This window comes from Heliangelus exortis, chromosome 11, assembly GCF_036169615.1.
Source record: "Heliangelus exortis chromosome 11, bHelExo1.hap1, whole genome shotgun sequence".
Classification (NCBI taxonomy): domain Eukaryota; kingdom Metazoa; phylum Chordata; class Aves; order Apodiformes; family Trochilidae; genus Heliangelus; species Heliangelus exortis.
In genome coordinates this window covers 3,783,023-3,802,843 of record NC_092432.1, presented here as the reverse complement: position 1 = coordinate 3,802,843, position 19,821 = coordinate 3,783,023, and the positions used below count along the sequence as shown (strand labels likewise).

Genomic DNA, 19,821 nt, shown 5'->3' with positions numbered 1-19,821 from the left:
GAACATCTCGGTTTGTGTGAAAACACAGAAAATCGGGTGAAGAGCAGGCAGGTAAAATGAACTTCCACACGGGAGCTATGGTTTATTAAAATGGTGAGGATGTGCAGGGTGGGGGTGTGAGCCAGGCTGCCCAGGGGTCTCCAGTTTCAGAGATAAACATTGCTCATGCCAGGAAAAGGGAAAAGGGAAAAGGAAAGGAAAAAGGAGAAAGGAGAAAAGAAAAAGGAAAAGGAACCCAACCCCTCCGCCACACCCCGCCACACCCCGCCACACCCCGCACTCCACACCCCGCCACACTCCAGACCCCAGCGAGGCGCTGAGGTGGGACGCCCTCTCATTGGCTGACGGGGGAGGAGACGGAATGCGGCGAGAGGGAGGGGAGGACCTGTGATTGGTTGGTGGGCGGTGTTCTGCCCTGTGATTGGTTGAGGGGCGGGTGTGGGCGGTGCGGGGGCGGTGTTGTGGCGGGACGCGAGGGAGGGCGGGCAGGTGGTGTCTCGCGAGAGTTATGTGGCGGCAGGGGTCTCGCGCGCCTGCGCGCCGCTCCGCCCCCGGGTGCTTGGGCCGGCGGCGGCACCGATCGGAACCGGTGCCTACGATCCCCGCGATCCCTGCTCCCCGCTGCCGCAGCACCGGCGCCGGTGAGTGACTCTCCCGTCGAGAGCGGTCGGGCAGGGAGCGAGGCGGGGCGGAGCGGGGTGTATGTGTGTGTGAGTGTGTGTGGTGCCTCCGATGCGCTGCCCGGGCCGAGACCCCCTGCTCCTTGCCCCTCTCTGGCTTCCTTTCAGCCGTCGAGGCGGTCACCCGTCGCCTCAGACCTTTGCTTGGATCGGTCCTGCTCACAGACCCAGCTGGGACAGGCCGGTTCCGTCGTACCCTCCCGGGGCAGACCGGGCTCCCCCCCAGGGCCCTGGGAGCGCTGAGGAGGGAGGCTCCGTGCAGCCCCTTTCGTTTGTGCCCCGCGGCTCCTCTGAGCTTTCCCCCGTCCACCTCCGCTTTTTCCCCTCAGGCAGTCCCAGCCCGGCGGGTCTGGGGATCGCCTGAGCCCCCCTCTGTCACCCCGTTCGTCACCGCTCCCTCTCCCGCTTCTTCTTTGTCGTCTCCATCCTCAGTCAAACGGCGGGGTTTTTATTTTATTTTATTCCCCCAATAAGCCGAGTCCTCTCGGGGCCATCCTCGTTGTGTATTCCCTGTCTCCTCATCCTTCCGTCTCACCTTCCTTGGAAACTCTGCTTGTGTCTGTTCCTTTTTGGCAGTGCTCATGTCTCATCTCTGGACAAAGATTATTTGGAGAGAAAAAGTTTGGCTGGTGGTGGAAGGGAGTAGGAGGGTTTTTCCTTTTGAAGTAAGAGCCAAAATAGAGTATGTTATGACAGGACTTTGAATTTGTGGGCTTGCTTGGCTGTGTACTCGAGTGTGCCATGGCTAAATGTGGCCCCCGTGGTGTATGGGACTTCTCTGAAGAGAAGTCTGCAAGTGCAGAACACCTAAAAAGCATCTCTGGACAAATGGGAAGGATTTTGGATTTTTATGTATGTGTTCTGTGGCTTCATAGCTTTCCATTTAAAAATACTTCAGGGAAAGGTAAGCTTTCCCTTACCATTTCTTATATTGTAGCAGTTAATACTCAGATACTTTCAGATTATACACATTAAAAAGTCTAATGCTTTTCCTTGAGTTATTTTAATGCTGATGACAGATGTGGAGTGTGGAATTGTACTGGTTTAATTTCCCTCATCTGCTGAACTAAGGGAGCTTTAATTTTGCCAGTGCCAAGAGCCAGCTGTGTGTACTCTGTCTCCTTAAGAAAGCTAATGAGGGCAATTGCTGGAGCCGTGGCTCTTTTCAAACTATTTAACCAAAGTTGGATTGTTATGTTCTAATCTTAGGTAGGAATCTCAACAGGGTAATCACTTGCCTGAAGAACTGATTTTAGCATGGCTTGGACTGGGATTAACTCAAGACTAGAAAAGATGTGCAGGGTATTACACCTAAATTGTGATTAGCAGTGTTTATGGGACTCTAAGAAAACAAATGCTGTTTTCTTCCAGATGTGGGTCACTGGTAAAAGCTGCTCAGCTGTATATTGAGGAAATCACTGAAACTGATAAAGTAGTTTTGATTTATACATCTGGTGCAGCTGTCAGTCTGGACTCTTGTATAATCAGGTAGGAGTCTTGTTTCTAACTCAGTAACTTCACTTCAGGCATCTGTTAGCATTTGAAATCTACTTCAGTAAAGGAATGAACTAAAATGGAAAATGTTATTGGTGGAAAGCAGTTATCATTCCTGCCTTTTGTTAGTGGAAATTAATTTCTATGCCTGAGTCTGTAGCAAACTGACTTTAAGTTAATAAATAGTCTGGATTTGAAAAGATGAAGCATTGCTGCTGTTATCTAAGTCTAGACAACAAATTGATGACTAGAATTTTGGTTATACGTGAAAAAATAGCTAAATAATGTCTTGATTTCAGGTAAAATTTTTTAATCTGTCTTAATACTTTTGTTTTTTAGAAATTTTTAATTAAAGCTTGACATAGTTATTTCTGGTTTTATTTTTAGCGAAGAGCTGAAAATCTGTCACATCTGGCCCTTAATTTTTTTTTTTTTGCTGTAAATTTCTGATTCCTTATATATTAGTTTAAAATGGCCTCACTGGTTGTCTATTCCCAATTTCTCTTCTGACTGATAAATTCTTCTGGTCATTTTATGTATGAAAGCTTAAACTTTCACTGCTATCTGTCATTCTGACTTAAAACCTATGTAAAGATGTTTGTGTCATCTCTGAACAAGAAGTCCTCTAATAAATTGTGCATTTTTCTCATTTGTGGATGTAAGACATGAATAATGGTTACTTGAGAGAGATTTCTTGATTGTTTTTTTTCTTTGACAAAATTATGTGAACATTACATCAGGAATTAATGAAAAAAAACCCAACATGTATGTGTATGTTAATATATTGTTATTTTTTGCCTGATAACTGCTAAAACTTTGTCCAGAAAATAGCCAAAGACTTGCTTCTAACATTTTTTATGGTGTGGATGTTCTGGGGTACTGTATTTATATGTTAATTGGGACAAGTGTGTTTAGATAAATCAATGTGTAATAACTTTCTGCAAAAGAATGCATGGCATACACTTTGGTAATGTGGTTTCTTTTTTCTGTCTCCTAGAAATGGGTCTACCTTTAGAAGATGCAGTGCACTAGGGTTGGTGCTTGGAACATGATTAGTCATGGCATCAGAACTATGTAAAACAATCTCTGAGGCAAAGCTGGAAAGGCACAAGAACTTGTTCTTAAATTACCGAAACCTCCATCACTTTCCTTTGGAGCTTCTGAAAGATGAGGGGCTGCAGTACCTGGAGAGACTCTACATGAAAAGAAATTCCCTGACCACATTGGTATGACAACCTCTTTATTGTAATATTTACTGCCTGTATGTTTAGGAATTCTGGTTTTTGAATAGAAAGCACATGATAATTTAGAAAAACAAATAATAATAATTTAGCAAAATTGATTCCGAATGATATAATCCATTGTGAAGTGTATTTTGTTTTATTATGTTGGAACTTTCATAGGTTAATGTAGAGAATAATAAAGGAAAAGCTCATGACATTTTGTAGTTGCCCTTTTGATATTCTGTGGAGATCTGCTGGGGGTTTTCTTGAGGATTGTTGTTTTGTTTTGTTTTAAATGACTACAAATTTTTCTCATGTCAGGCCCAGGAGATATTATGCAGTCTAGTCTACATTCCCTCATTAGGCTAAACTGCTTTTACCCTGGTTTGTGCCTTATTTTAAAGTCATCTTCAATCTCAGGGGTCTGATTCAAAGCTTGTGTTTCAAGTGTCAGTGAAAATTTTTCTCTTTGGGCAGCTGTCGATATGAGAAAAAGCAGTGAATTTCATGGTTGTGGGATTTCCTGTTGTGGTTTCTTCTTGTTTTGTTGTTTCTTTTCTGAACTGAACAAATTCTTCCTCTGAATTAATGCTGTGACCTCAGAATGCAATGTGGGGTGATTAAATATTTGTGTGAGATGTTCTGAGCTGGTAAGGCTCTCTGTAGAGACAAAACTTCTTTCCACTGTCAAAAGGCTCAAGTGTCCAAATAACTAGGGTTTGGTTTTTGTTTGTTTTTTTGTTGGTTTGTTGTTTTTGTTTTGTTTTTTTTTTTAGGTTTGTTGGTCTCTTCTGTGGTATGGTAGGTAAAACAGTAGCCAGGGCAGAGGACCTAGAGGCCCTGATTACTTAAAATTCACCAAAATTAGGTTTTTCAGTGCTTCCTAGAGGAAGTCCAGTACTCTAAGGAACAGTGTTTAGAGCTTTAACAATGATATATTAGAATCTTCAATAAAGGTCCCATTTCATGGGCCAAAAGCTGAAAGGATACTGAAGATTCATGCCTTTCCTTCATCTTGAATGGTTCACTGGTTTGTATGTACTCGAGAGAATTATTTTGTCCCTTTTTGGGTTTGGGTGAGTCCTTTGTTTGTTAAACAGGAGGATACGATTTGTAGTTAGGAAGTAAAGATGCTTTAAAAATTAACCAGAATGTATAAAGATTTCTGCTTTGACACTTTGTGAAATTATCTAGTGGGGTAAATAGTAGTAGTAGTAAGTCAGAATAGATGCTGGAAGTTGTAGTGGACCAGAATATATCAAGTCAGCAGTGTGTTACAAGAAAAGGCAGGTGGCTTTCTAGGGCACAAGAAGTTTCACAACCTCCACTAAAAACAGAAGGAAATAATTGTTGGATAGTGTTAAAGAGTAAGCTGGAGCAAAGATTGAGTCTGGAGTTTCATACTTAGGAGCATCTTAGGCAAACTGCAAAAAACAGGAAGTAGCAACAAGGGATTTTTAGACAACATGCCCTGTGAGAGAAAGCTGAAAGAATTAAGTTAATTCCTCTTGAAAAAACAGAAGACAACAAGGAAAAAAATGAGAGCAGAAATCATCAGGACTTGTACAAAGCAATATTTTCATAATGACTTTTTTCTATCATGCCCATGCAAGTAGGATAAGTAATACTCTCAATTTCAGTAAAATAGTAGGAATTTGGTCCCATTGTAGGGGGCAGGGAGATCTGTTCTTAGAATAGTTGAAAACAAAGGAACATCTTATTGAAGGAGCATCTCTCAGCCTTGTGCTCCTTTGATTTTATGCAAGATGATGAGCACTGGTTCATCAATAAATACTTGAGTTGCACATGGATTTTTAGCAGTCTTCAAAACCATATCTGCACCATCATTCTTTAAACTTAGGTAATACTTTTGTCCCACCAGTTTATTCCTTCTAAAAAAATGTGACTAAGTCAGCTTTTGTTCTTTGCTTTTATGAAATGACTCTGGTCCTTGACAGATGATTCCTATTAAAGTGGCTGGAATAGTTACTCTGACAGCATTTACATATACCTTGCCTCAGAATAATTTCTTTTTTATCTTCATTGGCAAGATGGAAATGATTGAGTGCTATGACAGAATGAATGGATCAGGAAGCTACATGGGACACCTGTATTCCAGTGACAAGTCTTCCAAATTCTGCTCATTTCATGTGTGATGACATTAGCTTTCAATAATCCTGTTTCTCCATCTATTAAAAGGAAATACGTTTGCCTTGATGGCACTGTCAGAAGCACAATCCAGTCATATAAAAGAACAATTATTCTTAATTTACAAACTCAGAACATTCAGTGCTGTCCTGTTCAAACAAATCAACAGGTTCACTTCTTGAAAAAAGACCAGAGGGTGTGTGAGTGAGTCAAGTTTGACTAAACTGGTTGCAGAATTGATGATTCATTTATCATCATTTGTTGTTACCAACAGAGACCAGAGTAGTTTTACCACTCAATTGATAGATCATGAATATTTTTTAAAAATCACAATTTCATGGTAGGGAATCATATTGAGCAGTGTCTCAGACCCATTCCTATTGTGGTACTTGAAGATAAGCAGGATTTCTATTGTGGACTTGCTGAACTGGGAAGTTGTCTCCCCTGAGTTCAGCTCTGTTACCAAATGAAGCAGTTAAAGCAGGAGTAAAACCATCAGGTACAAATGGTTTGTGATTCAGGTTGGCATCCTTTTCCTAATAAATGGTGTAAGATGACAGTGAACTTCTTTTTTCATATGCCCTCTCCGTTTTTTAAATTAAAGCTTAATTTTTTTGTGCATTCAGCATGTTGCAGCCTTTGCAAGTTTTCCCAGCTTCAGCTTTTCCCTTTGACCAAATAAAATGCTGTGCCGAGGAGATAAATGTACTGTAGCAAATCTTCCAGTAGGTGGCAACAACCGATTAGTTATAGCCCGTTTCTTGGGCCTTTACGTCAACGGTTTCTTTTATTGAGTCATCATTTGCTGCTTGGTAGTTAAAAGTAAACTATTTCTTGTACTAGGATATGGCATGTTTACAATATAAGAATATTATAACATTACTTCCTTAGGTTAGCATATTGGTTGACAATTTTATAAACACCAAGCTAAGTATTTTAGATAATATACCTTAAATTTACATAACCCTGCAAATTGCTAGGCTTTTTTTTTTTTAAAGAAGAAATTGACAGTGTCATCAAGCTGCTTTTAATATTTTTTTTCAGCATATGTGTGTACTGTAAAAATTTCTATTCAATAAAACATATCTATGTTTAAATTAGATTTCTTAGGCAGTAAAGCTGTCTTAAAATTGCATAATTTTGAGTCCAGTTACCACTAACATGACATCTGAAGCTTCTGAATCTGATTTTGTGATGCATATTTGTGGTTGTAAATGCTATCCAGAAACAGAATGGCAACTTGGGGTGAGCTGGCAGTTAGAAAATTATATACTTGAATATGTAAATATGGAAATCTAGTTTGATGGATTCAGCACTTTTGGTTTGGTGGTAATTGATTAAGCTGCACATGGTTTGTGGGTTGTTTCCCAGTTTAGGAGCAATACAAAATAAGATACATTGTGGTTAGATAGCTTGTATAGTTCTTGCTCTGCTTCAAGTCTGTAAAGGCTGCAGCTTCTTAGCATTCTCTTGGCTTCAACTAACTCAATTATTTGAATGTGTTTTCCAAAGCAAGGTTATGGTAATCCATCTTTTCAGTCACAGTGGTCTGAGTGTCATCTAGCTGAGGACACATTTATGTCACTTCTGCCTCTAGTTCTGTGTCAGTAATAAATTGCTCACCCTTGATAAATCCCAGCTTGTACTGATGGAGAATGTGCAGGGATGTGGAAATAGGGAATTGTGTGCAGGTTCCTTGTTGCCCTTTTTTCTGTGACTAGCTGCTGACATGTTTTAGTGTCACTATTAAAATGAGTTGAGTACACAGTATGTATGTGTCTGGTTTTTGTTTTGAAACCTAAAAAAAATCTCTAACTCTTTTTCAGCCAGAAAACCTTGCACAGAAGCTTCCAAACCTCGTGGAATTGTGAGTTTTTGTAGAAGTTGTGATGTGTTTTTATTATGCTGATCCATGTTAAAATAATTCTAGGACGTATTGTTTGCACATAATTTACCCACTTAAGTGTGAAGGGTTTTCTTGGAGGGCAAGAAAGGGTAATTTTTGTGGTTTGTGGGGGTTTTTGTTGTTTTTTTTTTTTTTTTTTTTAAATAATGAGAGGTATATTCAGATGTATTCACTCCCATGTTAAAATTTTATATAATTTCTTGTTTATTATATGGCAAGAACTATTAGACAAATGTCAATGCTGCCATGGGGAAAAAACTTTGTGTAGACATTTGTCACCCTGATAAAGCACTGAAACCTTTAAATGCAGTGGTCAGATGGTTGTGACAGAGCCAGAGTAACAGGTTACTGCTTCCAGCCCATCCCTACTTGTTCTTTTCCACCCCAGTTACCAGGGGTGTAATGATCTCAGTCTTGCTGACTTTAGTAATAATTTTTTTTGGAACCAAGTCACAGATCATCAAATAGGAGCAGGAATGAGCAAGTAGTGGTAGTAACTATATAATGATATTTGCTTGAGGCAGAGTAGTTTATCCTATCTTGTCCAAAGAATAGATGTCATGTGAACTGTATCATTTGGCAATTAGTTTTGAGCTATAAACCCCTGAGTCAATGTCTTGTTCCCTCCCCTTTTCTTTTAAAGTTACAGTTTCCTTGTAAGGTAGCACTGGTGGCAAAGGGATTAAAAGGGACATCTGCTCTTCCCCTTGTTACTCATGTGGCTCACTCTCAGTTGAGTAACTGATGGGCCATCGATTCTGTTTATTTAATGGCTGGCTCCAAACAGGAGGAGGTATCTCTGAGTAGCCTCATGCAGTCAGCTGCCTGATCTTGTCATCTTAATTTGGCCCTTGAAACCACACCTTTCTGGTACACACGACCACAGGATAATTGAACTGTTTTGTAGGTCACTGCAGTCTCTGACTTGCTTAAGAGTCAGTCATGCCTCATCATGCCTGAGTCTTGAGAGTATGTTTATGCTCTGAAGCAGTAAAGTAAATATTTTTATATTTGATATAGTTTTTAATGATTTGCCAGGGGGCATCAGGAAATCTCCACGTTATCTGATGGTGCCTGTAGGAAAAGCTGTATGAATTACAGATTAAAATAATCTCTTACAAACTCACTGTTGTAGGAGTCAAGACTCCTAGTTATTTGGGGTTCAGCAAGCTAAACTGTATCACCATTATCCCACACGTTCTGGTGATTTAGAGAGAACTGCAGTGGGCCTGTGGTTTGTGTAGCTCTATTAGCACTAGGCAATTTTGATCAGGTAGTAAGACATGTTTTGCTATCAGAGATCAGGAAACAGATTTGTTGAAATAATAACTTGTTACAGTAACTTGAAATTTGAAAGTCAAACTTCTGATTTTCCTGAAAGTTATAGCCTTAGCAGTTTCACTATATATTTTTTTTTTTAAGTCTCTTTATCTGTCTGTTGTGTCTCTCTTGCTGGGACATTAGGTGTAGATCCTCATAAAACACTTCTTTTTTTCTCTTGAGTGAGATAGTTGTGTTTTCAGGAGCTGCAGCTGAAGTGAATAGGAGGAGCTCTCATCCTGAAGTGTATATATGTATATATATGTATATATAAAGATTTCTACAAATATATCTGCTATATTTAGGTTTGCTACATTTTTAGTAAACTTTAAATGTCTGCAATTTTTAAAGGAAAAGAGAAGGCTCAGGTCCTCCATGCAGTTAAATGTTTGTATGGCTTTTTCCTTTTTCTGCCTCCTTGAGAAGATAAGAAGCTCCTACTTTTGGAAATTCTCTTTGAACAAAATGGTAAAGAAATAGGCTATGGCAGTCACTTCTGTGTCTGCCTAATCGACTGGAAATGCAGTAGTCAGTTTACCTTTACAATTACTTATCAGTATTTGAAAATTATGTTAGGCTAAAAATAGTTTTTGTGTTACTAGCAGTACTGGACGTGCTCCAGCAGAGGGTGCTGAATATTCTTTTAGCAAAAAATGTTACCTTCAACAACTGCCTAAATGACCATATGGAAGATTGGGTTTCTCTTTTGAAAACTGTATTCTAGGTTTGAAATACCCACTTGCAGCAATTAGATTATGTGCTTGTTTCTTTAGTCAGTAAAGGTGCAGGAGTTTTTAGTGTGCAAGGGAAAACTGGGGAACTTGTGTGGGGTTGGGCTTTTTTCTTTTCTTGCCCAGCGTTTAGTGTGGAACCTGGGGACCAAATATGGCTCATTCTGATTATTCTGTATGATTATTATTTTTTTTTAGTTTTTGCTTTCCTCTTATAACTCTCAAAACAAAAGCCTATTATTAGTATAACAGTGAATGCTTTGTTTTAAATAATTGTATATCATTCTCTTATTTTTATGTTAATTGATTAATATCCTAAGTGAAACTTTAGTACCTATATATTGCCAGTTTATACAGTTCTTAGAGCTTTTGTTGTCATAGAGAGGAATGGCTTTAAGGGTGCTCTTTCAGTCTGAAATTGGATATATTGCAAACTGATTAGGTAGCAGAAGTCCTTGAGGGTAACAGGTGGTGTCCTCTTTTTTTCTTCTCCCCCCAGGTACCTTCATTCAAATAACATAGTTGTTGTACCTGAAGGTAAGTAATCTACCACCTCACAATAAGTGGCAGCAATCATAAAATATTAATTTTTCTTCTTTGAAGAGGCCTATTTTTCCTTTGTTTTCACATAGAACATTAAAGATTTTCATAACATAAACCAGTGTGGCTCTTAGTTGATAATATCCTTGTTTATGCTGCGTTAAATTCTTTTAATGAATTCTCAAATGCACCTAAATGCTGTCTGCTTCATTTCTAATTGCAGAAAGTGAAAATGCTAAATGGCACTCATCTACAGCAACAAAAATCCAGAGTGCCTCTGCTTTCAGTCAGAGTATTTGGCTGGTTTAGATTGAGACAGATTTGAAACCTAAAATATCATCAACTTGTACTTGTTTCTTTTCCTTGCCTTAACTGTAGAGTTATATGCCCAACTTCAAGAAAGTCCTTTAAACTCCCTCTGAATATATAAATCATATAGACACAAAAGCAAAAGGATGGAAAAAGTGATGTCAGAGCAGCATTGTCTGAAGATAATCTAGAAATGGGAGTATTCTCTACATCACACTTTTTTCCTCTCCCAGTCTCACTGCCAGCAGAAGTGTTTGTTAGAGAAGTGTTTCCACAAACTGGAAATTTAGTTCTGAGACTCACTTGAATACATCAAAATCAGCTCAGACATAGGTGTTAGGCACTGTATCCATCCTCTCCTAGTCCCATTAAGATTTTTAACATCACCACTGGGTCACATTCATGTTTTCATCTGTTCTCTCACCAGCCATTGGCTCCCTGGTTAAACTGCAGTTTCTGGACCTCAGTGATAATGCCCTGGAAATTGTGTGTCCAGAGATCGGCCGCCTGAGGTCCTTACGTCACCTGCGTTTGGCCAACAACCAGCTGAAATATTTACCTGCAGGTAAGTGCAAATGCACGAGGGATTACAGCAGTGACAAATTACATTTGGACTTAATTTGCATAGTGATCTGCTCTAGGTTTATTTGTATCTTACAGTTGAAGCGTGGTGCAACTTGCATTTGAAGACTTGGCAGGGCTTACTGTTGTATGTGTACTAAATATACTCTGTAGTTAGAAAACATCCATGCTCTGTGTGCATAAGGTACAGAAAAATCCAGTAAAATGCTTCTGAGCTAGGAAAAAAAACCTTATCTGTTTGACTGTCTTTGCCATGGAATAAAGAAGATATTGAACTGCCTAAAGAAGACACAAAATGCCAGTGACAGCTAGCATTATAATAAGGGGATGTTTCTTCTGATTTTTCAGAATATAAAGGATTGCAGTCCTTCCTTCCTTAATTTTTGCCCAGCAGCACCATTTTTGTATTTTCTAAAAGGAAAAGTCTAGTAGGTTTGCCTGTGGCAGTCTTACCTCACTATGGCAGTGAATAACAAATGTTTGTCTTCCTAGTTTATAAGAAAAAAAGCAAAATTTATTCCAAGTAAATGTGACAGAAAGTCAGCAGAAGTTGGCCATAGGAAAATTTGGAATGATTTTTTTTTTTTTGCCTTCTAACTACTTTAGTAAGCAGATGTAGCTGGTTATTCTTCTCCCATTGCCCTTATATCTTTACAGATAAGCTGATGGTGATAGTAATTATTTAAAATTAAAAAAAAAAAAGTCACTGGCATAATTGCATTCTTTGATCTGCAGAGATGACAGAAATGTAAGGGCTAGCATTTAAAAAAATGGTGCAACTTAAAAGAATTAGATTTTTGGCTCTGGTTTTAACTAACTTTTCAACATGATGTAGATATGTTTGCAAGTTTAACATTTCTTAGTCTCAAGAAGTACATGGCATATGCTCCTTGAAGTTTTAGGTGCAGAAATGTACCTGTCCTTTCCTTGTACTTTTCTAGGCATAATAAGCTTAATAAGTCAAAGGATGATTTTAAGGAAAAGAATTATATGACTATGTAAATGCTCTGGAATGAAATTAGCTAAACGTGTTAAACATTATGACCCAGGGCCAATAAAATTTTCATCAATTTTCAGATGTCCTACATTCAAAAGAAAGGAGTGACTTGAGTGTGCTTTATGTTCCTCAAAGATAATTTACCTTATGGTGCTGTACCATGAAAGAAAGACTTGTTCAAAGAAGAAGTAACACATTTTCTGCAAAACTTCACACATTAACTTAAAAAGGTTCCAAAAAAGACTTTCAAACGGATAATTTACATTACTGAAGAGTTCATTTCAAGTCTACCACATTTGATTAAGAACTGGTATCAGCTGCATAGGCACACTGCATTTAATTTGTCCCCAAATTTACAGAATTTTGGTACTGAGCATTGTTCCTAAGTGTGTCGAGTTTTGTACACTTAGAAATAATACTTCTGTTGCCAACTTTGGAATCAGAGAATCCAGTGGTGTCTGGTCTTTCTGGTTTTGCTGCTGGGCTTCAATCAGCTAATCCATCTGCCATTACTGCCATCATTATTAATCCTGACTGTTCAGATGCTGTCAGTATGAATCTGACTGGGTCACACACAGCTTGAGTGTTATCAGTCTGAGCAAGATTAATCTTTCACTTGCACTGGGGAGTTTGCCACTGGAGAGTTAATCTACTGCACTGTTTTCTAAATATAGTATTTCTTGAGGAGGGCTTTCAGCCATATTCTCACAGTTTTTCTTTGTAAAATTGCAAAGATTTCAAAGAACTTTTTAACAAAATATGTGAGTTTGAAAACATTTATTTTCAGCTATTGAAAAAACGGAGCAAGCCAGTAAGTTTTGATGAATTATTTTAGCCTCTGTTGTATTGGTAAATCTTCATAATGGTGTTAGATAGTGCTCTCTCAGGAAAGCTGGCAAAGTGTATAGGATGAAGTAGGATGGGATGCAGTTTCACTACAGTTCATCATTTTACTGTGTGCTAATGGCTTTCTTGATAGTAGATCCTGCATTGCAATGCATTGTGAGGAAAAGACAACTCCTGAGTGCTCTTGATTCATAACAAATAACCATTTGTAATATAATTTACCATCTACTAATGTGCCACTGTTAAAAAAAAAAACCTCTCAGATATCTCAGACATAGATGGTGGTCACTTAAGGATGTAATTTTTCAAAACTTGTGACCACCACTGGCTTCCAGACCAAGTCCTGCAGATATCACCCAGATGGCAGTGGACTGTTCAGCACAGCAGAGGATCTGGTTAGGAAAGGCTGATCAGTGTTCACCTTGTGTAACCAGATAGGCCAATACATATAATGTATTATATGTATTGAAGCATAATGCTTACAGCATAATGATGCCATCACATAAAAAGCAAAGCTTACTTTAGAGTAGTTGCCTAGACATTCCTTTTGTCTCTCCCTTCCCACTCTGTGGTGGTATAAGTACCTTCACTTTTGTTGAAACCACATGTATATATAAGAAGATACTCTTAGAAATGTCCTTAATTGCTAAAAAATCCTTTTCATAACAGCTGCAGAACATTTGGACAGTAAACGTTTAGGGGGGTGTTAAGACTCTTAACAGCACTTTTCTATTGCTTTTTGTATGTTAAGGATGATTCTCTGTTGGGTTTTCCTGGAGTGTGATTAAGAACTGAAGGAAACAATGCAGCTAATAGCATTTGTTGAATCATAATCAATTGTTAATTTTTTTGTTCCACAACTGTGCTTCTGACATTAATTTTTAGTATTTCAGATGTGACTTATGGAAATCTAGCATAATTCTAATTTGAAAGCAATTGATATAGTATGCATTATGAAGCCTTAAAAAGATTTATGTCTCCAATCTGATTGTAGACATTCTCTGGACTAATAAAGGCTGGACCTGAAATGTGGTTTTCCTTCAATGTGATAGGCAAAATTTTACCCTCTAAGTACCTGTGTTCATAAAACTGGTGAGAATTTAATAATGAAGACATCTCAGGTTTGGTCATGGTAGTCCACCTGTTTTCAAAAGTTCCTTTGAGGGAGGAGGTGGGGGAAAATATGAAAAAACATGGGGACAGCATGAATACACAAGCCTTGGTTTCCTGAAGGAATCAGGCAGTACAGGACTGATGAGAGGAAAAAGGGCATTAGGTAAAGCATAGAAATTGTGTTCCCTGGAGATTAGAAAGCACTTGCTATGCTAAGGCACTCTTGTAGTGTAAATTATACTCCTACCTTTGTTCTTGGCAAATAGCACCAAGTCAGTGTCACACATGGATAAAATCATGGACTTTGGCTTCAAGGTATCTTGTTTCATTGTGTACTACCCCTGAAACAATGGGACATCCATCACACATCATTAATTGGTGTGAGAATGGTTGAAAGGTGACTAAACGAAAATTGATGTGAAGCAAAGGGGGAAATTTGTCCAGATAAAGCACACTGAAATTAAAATTGAACATTAAATGGGTGGAAGAAAATGCTTTGTGGAATTCTCTTGAAGTCATGGTTTGAATATGCTTTGCATAAGGTTAAGTAGAGCAGCTTCTGTCTAATGCAGAATCATCAGCATCTGGATTCTGGGGTAATCAGAATCTCTGAGAGATTGTGCCTCTAAGAGGAGAGTTGATGAACAGAGTTGCAGATAGAAGAGATTTAATATAAAGTACTCTCAAGTGCTTTTTTTTTTTTTTTTTTCATTGAAATGCACAGCGTTTTTTGTTCTGCAGACAGAACAAATCTTGTAGCTTCTGTCTTTAGCAAATTCTTGGCTCTTGGCTCTGGTATATGCAATTTTTGAACATGAAGCAAAGTTTTGTGAAGTTTTGTATGATTTAATTGAAATAATCTGAATTCTTGAGGGTTGTTTGGAAATTTGTAGTGCCAGAGATCACGTTTGAAAAAAAAATCTTAGAGTTGCAGCATAAACAAAAGATGATTATTATTTCATATTCCACTAGTTCATGTGTAAGCTTGAGTTAGAGTTGACATTGTTTCCATAGTAGCTTTATTTTTTAGGTTTCTCTTTATTCAGAAAATCAATGCCTCAATTAAGAATTGTACAGTTGGTCCTATGACTAATTAGAGAGGTCCTCCTTTTTTCTGATGTTTATAATGCCTATGATGTTCAACTCGTTTCATTCTTCTGAAATTATATTTCTCTTTGTGTAAGAATTATTGCATTGTTAAAAAAAACAAAAAAAAAAAAGCCATGAAATATACTGGAAAAATTCTTTGGGAGTCCCAAAGCCAAGATTATCTCTCGGATTTGCTGATATTTAGTTTTTATTTTACTTTAGTTTTTATTTTACTTTAGTTTTTATTTTACTTTAGTTTTTATTTTACTTTAGTTTTTATTTTACTTTAGTTTTTATTTTACTTTAGTTTTTATTTTACTTTAGTTTTTATTTTACTTTAGTTTTTATTTTACTTTAGTTTTTATTTTACTTTAGTTTTTATTTCACTTTAGTTTTTATTTCACTTTAGTTTTTATTTCACTTAAGTTTTAGAAACTTCTGATGTGAAGTTTTATATTTTGGTCTTGAGGTTGGTGAATACACTTTTGGACAACAGATGTCTTAAGAGAGGGTTAGGTAAACTCAGAGTTGGATTTAAGTTTCATATTTGACAAGGATTAGGGTGGGTTTTTTTGTTGCACATTACTTGAGAAATACTTCTCCTTAGAAATGGCAAGTTGTAGCATCTTGTTCTAAGATTTAATTAAAAATGAGGCTATGTTTACTCAGCACATGTTGGAGTTAATTATAGATTTACTCAAATGAAAAGCTTAATGTTTTGCCAAGTCAAGAGCAAAAGCAAAGTAATTAAACAAAGAACAGGGTATGGTTTAGGATCCCAGCCCATGTTTTGGCAAAGTGCCCTTCAAGAAGGGAAAAAAAATAGGTATCAGCAGTTGTCTTTACCCAGGCTAGACCAAGTTTCCTTTGTGTTTGTTGTCAGGAAGATTTTAAAAACAAGAGGTGAGCACATTGATCAAGCAAAAAAAAAAAAAAAAAAAAAAAGCAATCAAATGATACAGAATTTCATGTAGAGTGTGCTGCTGCTTTAATCTGTTCAGTGAAAGGGCAAGTGACTGGGGAGCAGCAGCAGCTGCTGGTGCTGAAGGGAGGGTACAGATCTCTGCAGGAGTGAGAGGCAGGTTTTGCAAATGCCCTCTCTTCCCTATATAAGGAAATGTATGACTTCCATTTCAAATTGACATTTCAGTGTTGTCTCTCCATATTGCATCCATTTCTTGCCATTTTGCTTCATTTAGGGAGAATCTGAAGAAAAATCTATTCCTCTGCCTTTGGTATTTTTAAAGTGCAATCTGCAGTAATATTTAGGGGAGGTTAAGAGCATATCTACTCTTCATTTCATTTCTGTTCAAATCCTTTCCCTTTTTAAAGGCAAATTGTTTTAGAAATATAGTCAGTTTAAGCCTCATTAAAATACATTTGTAGGCTTATAAAACTTCATCTTCAAAGCATTTGAGAAAGATTCTGTGAAGTTGATAAGGGAGTGTTATCCTCATTTTACAGAATGGAAAAAAAAGTGTTTTTAACAGAAGTGATTTGCTCCAGGCCATGGCAGGAGTCAGTGTTAGCCAGAAATAGAACCTGGGTGTTCCCATTCCATTTGTCAGGACCACACCTTTTTGAGGTTGATCATATTTAATATTGGAGAGGACTGAATCTTTCCACCCGTTATTAGGAAATTAATAATTATCTCTACATAATTAATAATCTCTAAGTTAATAGGAAATTAATAGCGGTAAGATCAGTGAGGTTTTGTAACTGAAACAGCTTGTGTTTCCAGAAGGCTGGGTGAGTTCATAAAGATGAATTCTGGAAAACATAACTTACAGATAAATGCTGGATCATTTTTCTCTGGCATAGGTAACCTCAGTGGAAATGACAAGAAGGATTCAGTTGTTATTAAAATTATAAATCAAATTGTAACTGTTGATTACTGCTTTGTCTGTTTATAAAGGAACCCTTGGAATGTTACTTGATTAGTGCTAAGTCCTTTGCTTAGGAATTTTGCTTTGCTAAAGGGGGGCAAGAGAACCTTCAGTACATGAAAACTGCATATTCATTTCTTTCACTTTTTTCAAGTTGCTGTGAAGCACAATATCTGTATTTACTATTCATACCAGTATTTCACTGGTCGAGACTTCCTGAATACTCAACTTAGTAATTCTCAGTAGAGCTCAATATAAGGTATTTCAGTGAATTTTAATTAAAGGCACATAAAAACTTCTTCCTTGCCTCCTGTTCACACTAGATTCCCACTGATCATGGGTAGAGCATGCTGTTAATTCTGATTCTAGACCCTGGCATCAAAATACCAAGTCTTAACTAATTTTTAAGCTTGATTTCCATATTTTGATTTAAAACCTTCAAAAGGTGTGTGTGTGGAGGGGGAAAGAAATTTTACTTTTCCCCCGTCCTGTATTTTTATTTATTTTTATTCCTCTCTCTGATCGGGGCAGATCTCTTTGATCTTATAAATTAATAAAGTTTAAAAAAATTTTACAGTGATTGTGACTTTAAAAGCAAAGGCCCAAACTGATGCAGACCTTGTTCTTTTTTCAGTGTTGGCATAACCTTAGTCCACTCTGCTTTCCTAATTTAGTAACATGTATAAAAATATGCACGATGGGACAGGTTTGGTACGCCAGGCACCCATCCAGGAGTGTGGTGTTTTTAAGTAAATGGACTTGTGGGGATTTGAGGAAAACATAGATTAGGTTACATGAGCTTTGCACTCTGAAAGTATGTGACTAGTTAAAGGAGCATGGACTCCTAAGTAAAAATACCTTTTAATTATTAGAATAGGTTGTTTTCCTTGAAGTAGGTTGATGCCTAATTACTGAAAATAGGTTTTTCTTTTCATAGTTCTCTCAAACATATACTCTGTTTAATGAGTGGTTTCTAGGTTCAATTTATTCTAAAAAAACAAGAGTCAGTGTGCTAAGGTTTACATTAGCTCTTATGTTCAACAATAAATAAATCAATGGAAAACTTACCCACATCTGCATATTATTGGATGTTTTTTTTCACACTGAGATTAGTAAGGCTTCAGTAATTATGCTGTATTAATGCAGAAACACAATAAAAATATCTGATAGTATCTTTAAGACATTCTTCGGATTTTTACGACCAAAAGATTTTTACATGTCCTTTTTATAAACTCCCATGCAGCCCTGTCCAGACAGCCCTCAAGGGCTGAAATGTTTTATAGGAAAAAATTTCCCTTAGGAGATGATAGCAGAGAGTCATTTCTGAAGAGTCAGCATGAAAATGGCATTGTGGATGGTTAGTGGCTGCCTCTGGACTTTGTGACCTAAATAGAGGTGACCAAAGCACAGGGCAGCATATTGTACAAATGGTGTTTCCTTACAGATGGGCATTCACATGTGTCCAAACACAGTGCCTGTTTAAATAAAGGGCATTGGTTGTGTGGGATTGTATAACAGTCTGCTTTGCTTAAACATTTAGTTTGGGTTAAATTCTCAGGAGGACTACTAGTACTTCTAAGGGCTTTAAATTTATGGGGAGGGAAGTGAAAACAGAGAATAAAAAAATTCCACTGCATTCCTGGAAATTTTCATTAACTGAAGTTTTTCCTCTTTACCCTCACCTGACTGTGTCACTCAGTCATCTGTGTACACAGAGCTGTTCACTATTCTCCTGCTTGTCTGCTTCCCCCTTCTTACAGTTATTTTTTTCCACTTCCCCCCATGTTGAGGGCCTTTTGAGAAGTCTCTTTGTTAGTGTCATACAACATTTTTAGTATTCCACACAAGCTTCATAACATCCTTTGGTAATGGTAGCAAAAATAGTAGTATAAACATCTAGTCAGAAGAATTCTAGAGCTGTGTTTTAGGCTTAAAAATGTTGTTTTAATGTATTCCATACTACATTATACATTAATGCATAATGTGTTCCAGTACTTCTTCCAGATAGGTTTTATGGGGAGCACTGGAACTGTTTCCCGTAACTGTAGCAGAAATGACGTTAAGAAACACAAAACCCAGCAAAACTCTCTCTTTCAACAATGGCTTCCTCATGGTGTGTTACACAGCAGGTTCTCAAAAATGCATGTGTTAAGTATGTATGTGTTGTAATTCATTACCCTGAAACCTAATAGGAAACAGTTGGAAGAAGCCATCAGTATATTTCCTTGTAACATTTAAATTATGTATTCAAATATTGCTTTGTGTTCTAGGCTTATTGGCCTAGAAAATTCCATCTTAAAATTTGCTATTGTAATTTAGTGCAATCACTGGAAAAAGTATTTGGAAGTTAAGCTATTTCAATGGCTATGTTTTTAGTTTGAAAAAAAAGAATTCTGATACAAGTTAGTACCTCGTATTTCCAAGTAAAACATAAGTCTTAAAACAACTTCTGTGGTCATTTTGTATCTGGAAAAGTGATCAGTGAGAGCCTGAAACTGGCATTGAGGTTTCATGTCAAGACATTGAAGGCTAAAATCCTGCTGAAGCAAAAGCCTGATCACCAAGTGCTTGAGTTCTTTAATAGTAGTTTTACAATATTTAAAAGTCAGTCAGGATTCTAACCTAACTTTAATGGTAATTTTTTTCTTATTATTTGTTTTAGCAAGACGATAATTTTGGACAATCACACTTTTTCTTATTTCCCTACTTTGGTAGCTTTAATTTGAAAAATCTCTGCCTGTTTGAGCTTTGACTGTATTTAAAATGTGGCTACTGTGCTCATGTTGTTAGTAAGTTCATGAATAGACCCAAGAATACTGGAGAGTAGAATGCTGTATATTAATGTTTCAGACCATGTTAATTTAGTTTGGATTCTGTGTAGCATCTGGGCAGAGGCTGACCAGTAAAGGTTCCCTTTTAATGTGAAAACTCTTACTGGCCACAGAACCTTAGTGCAA

The 19,821-nt window shown here is 37.4% G+C and overlaps 1 protein-coding gene across 1 annotated transcript in view; it reads left to right on the top strand.

Moving 5' to 3' along the window:
• Positions 1–503: 503 nt before the first annotated feature.
• LRRC28 (leucine rich repeat containing 28) overlaps positions 504–19,821 on the top strand; it is a 53,154-nt gene continuing 33,836 nt past the window's right edge. Inside the window, exons 1-5 of the mRNA XM_071754243.1 lie at positions 504–641; positions 3,172–3,400; positions 7,372–7,412; positions 10,002–10,039; positions 10,779–10,916. Coding sequence (XP_071610344.1) covers positions 3,233–3,400; positions 7,372–7,412; positions 10,002–10,039; positions 10,779–10,916 — 385 coding nt within the window. The 5' untranslated portion in view covers positions 504–641; positions 3,172–3,232. The remainder of the gene's footprint in view (positions 642–3,171; positions 3,401–7,371; positions 7,413–10,001; positions 10,040–10,778; positions 10,917–19,821) is intronic.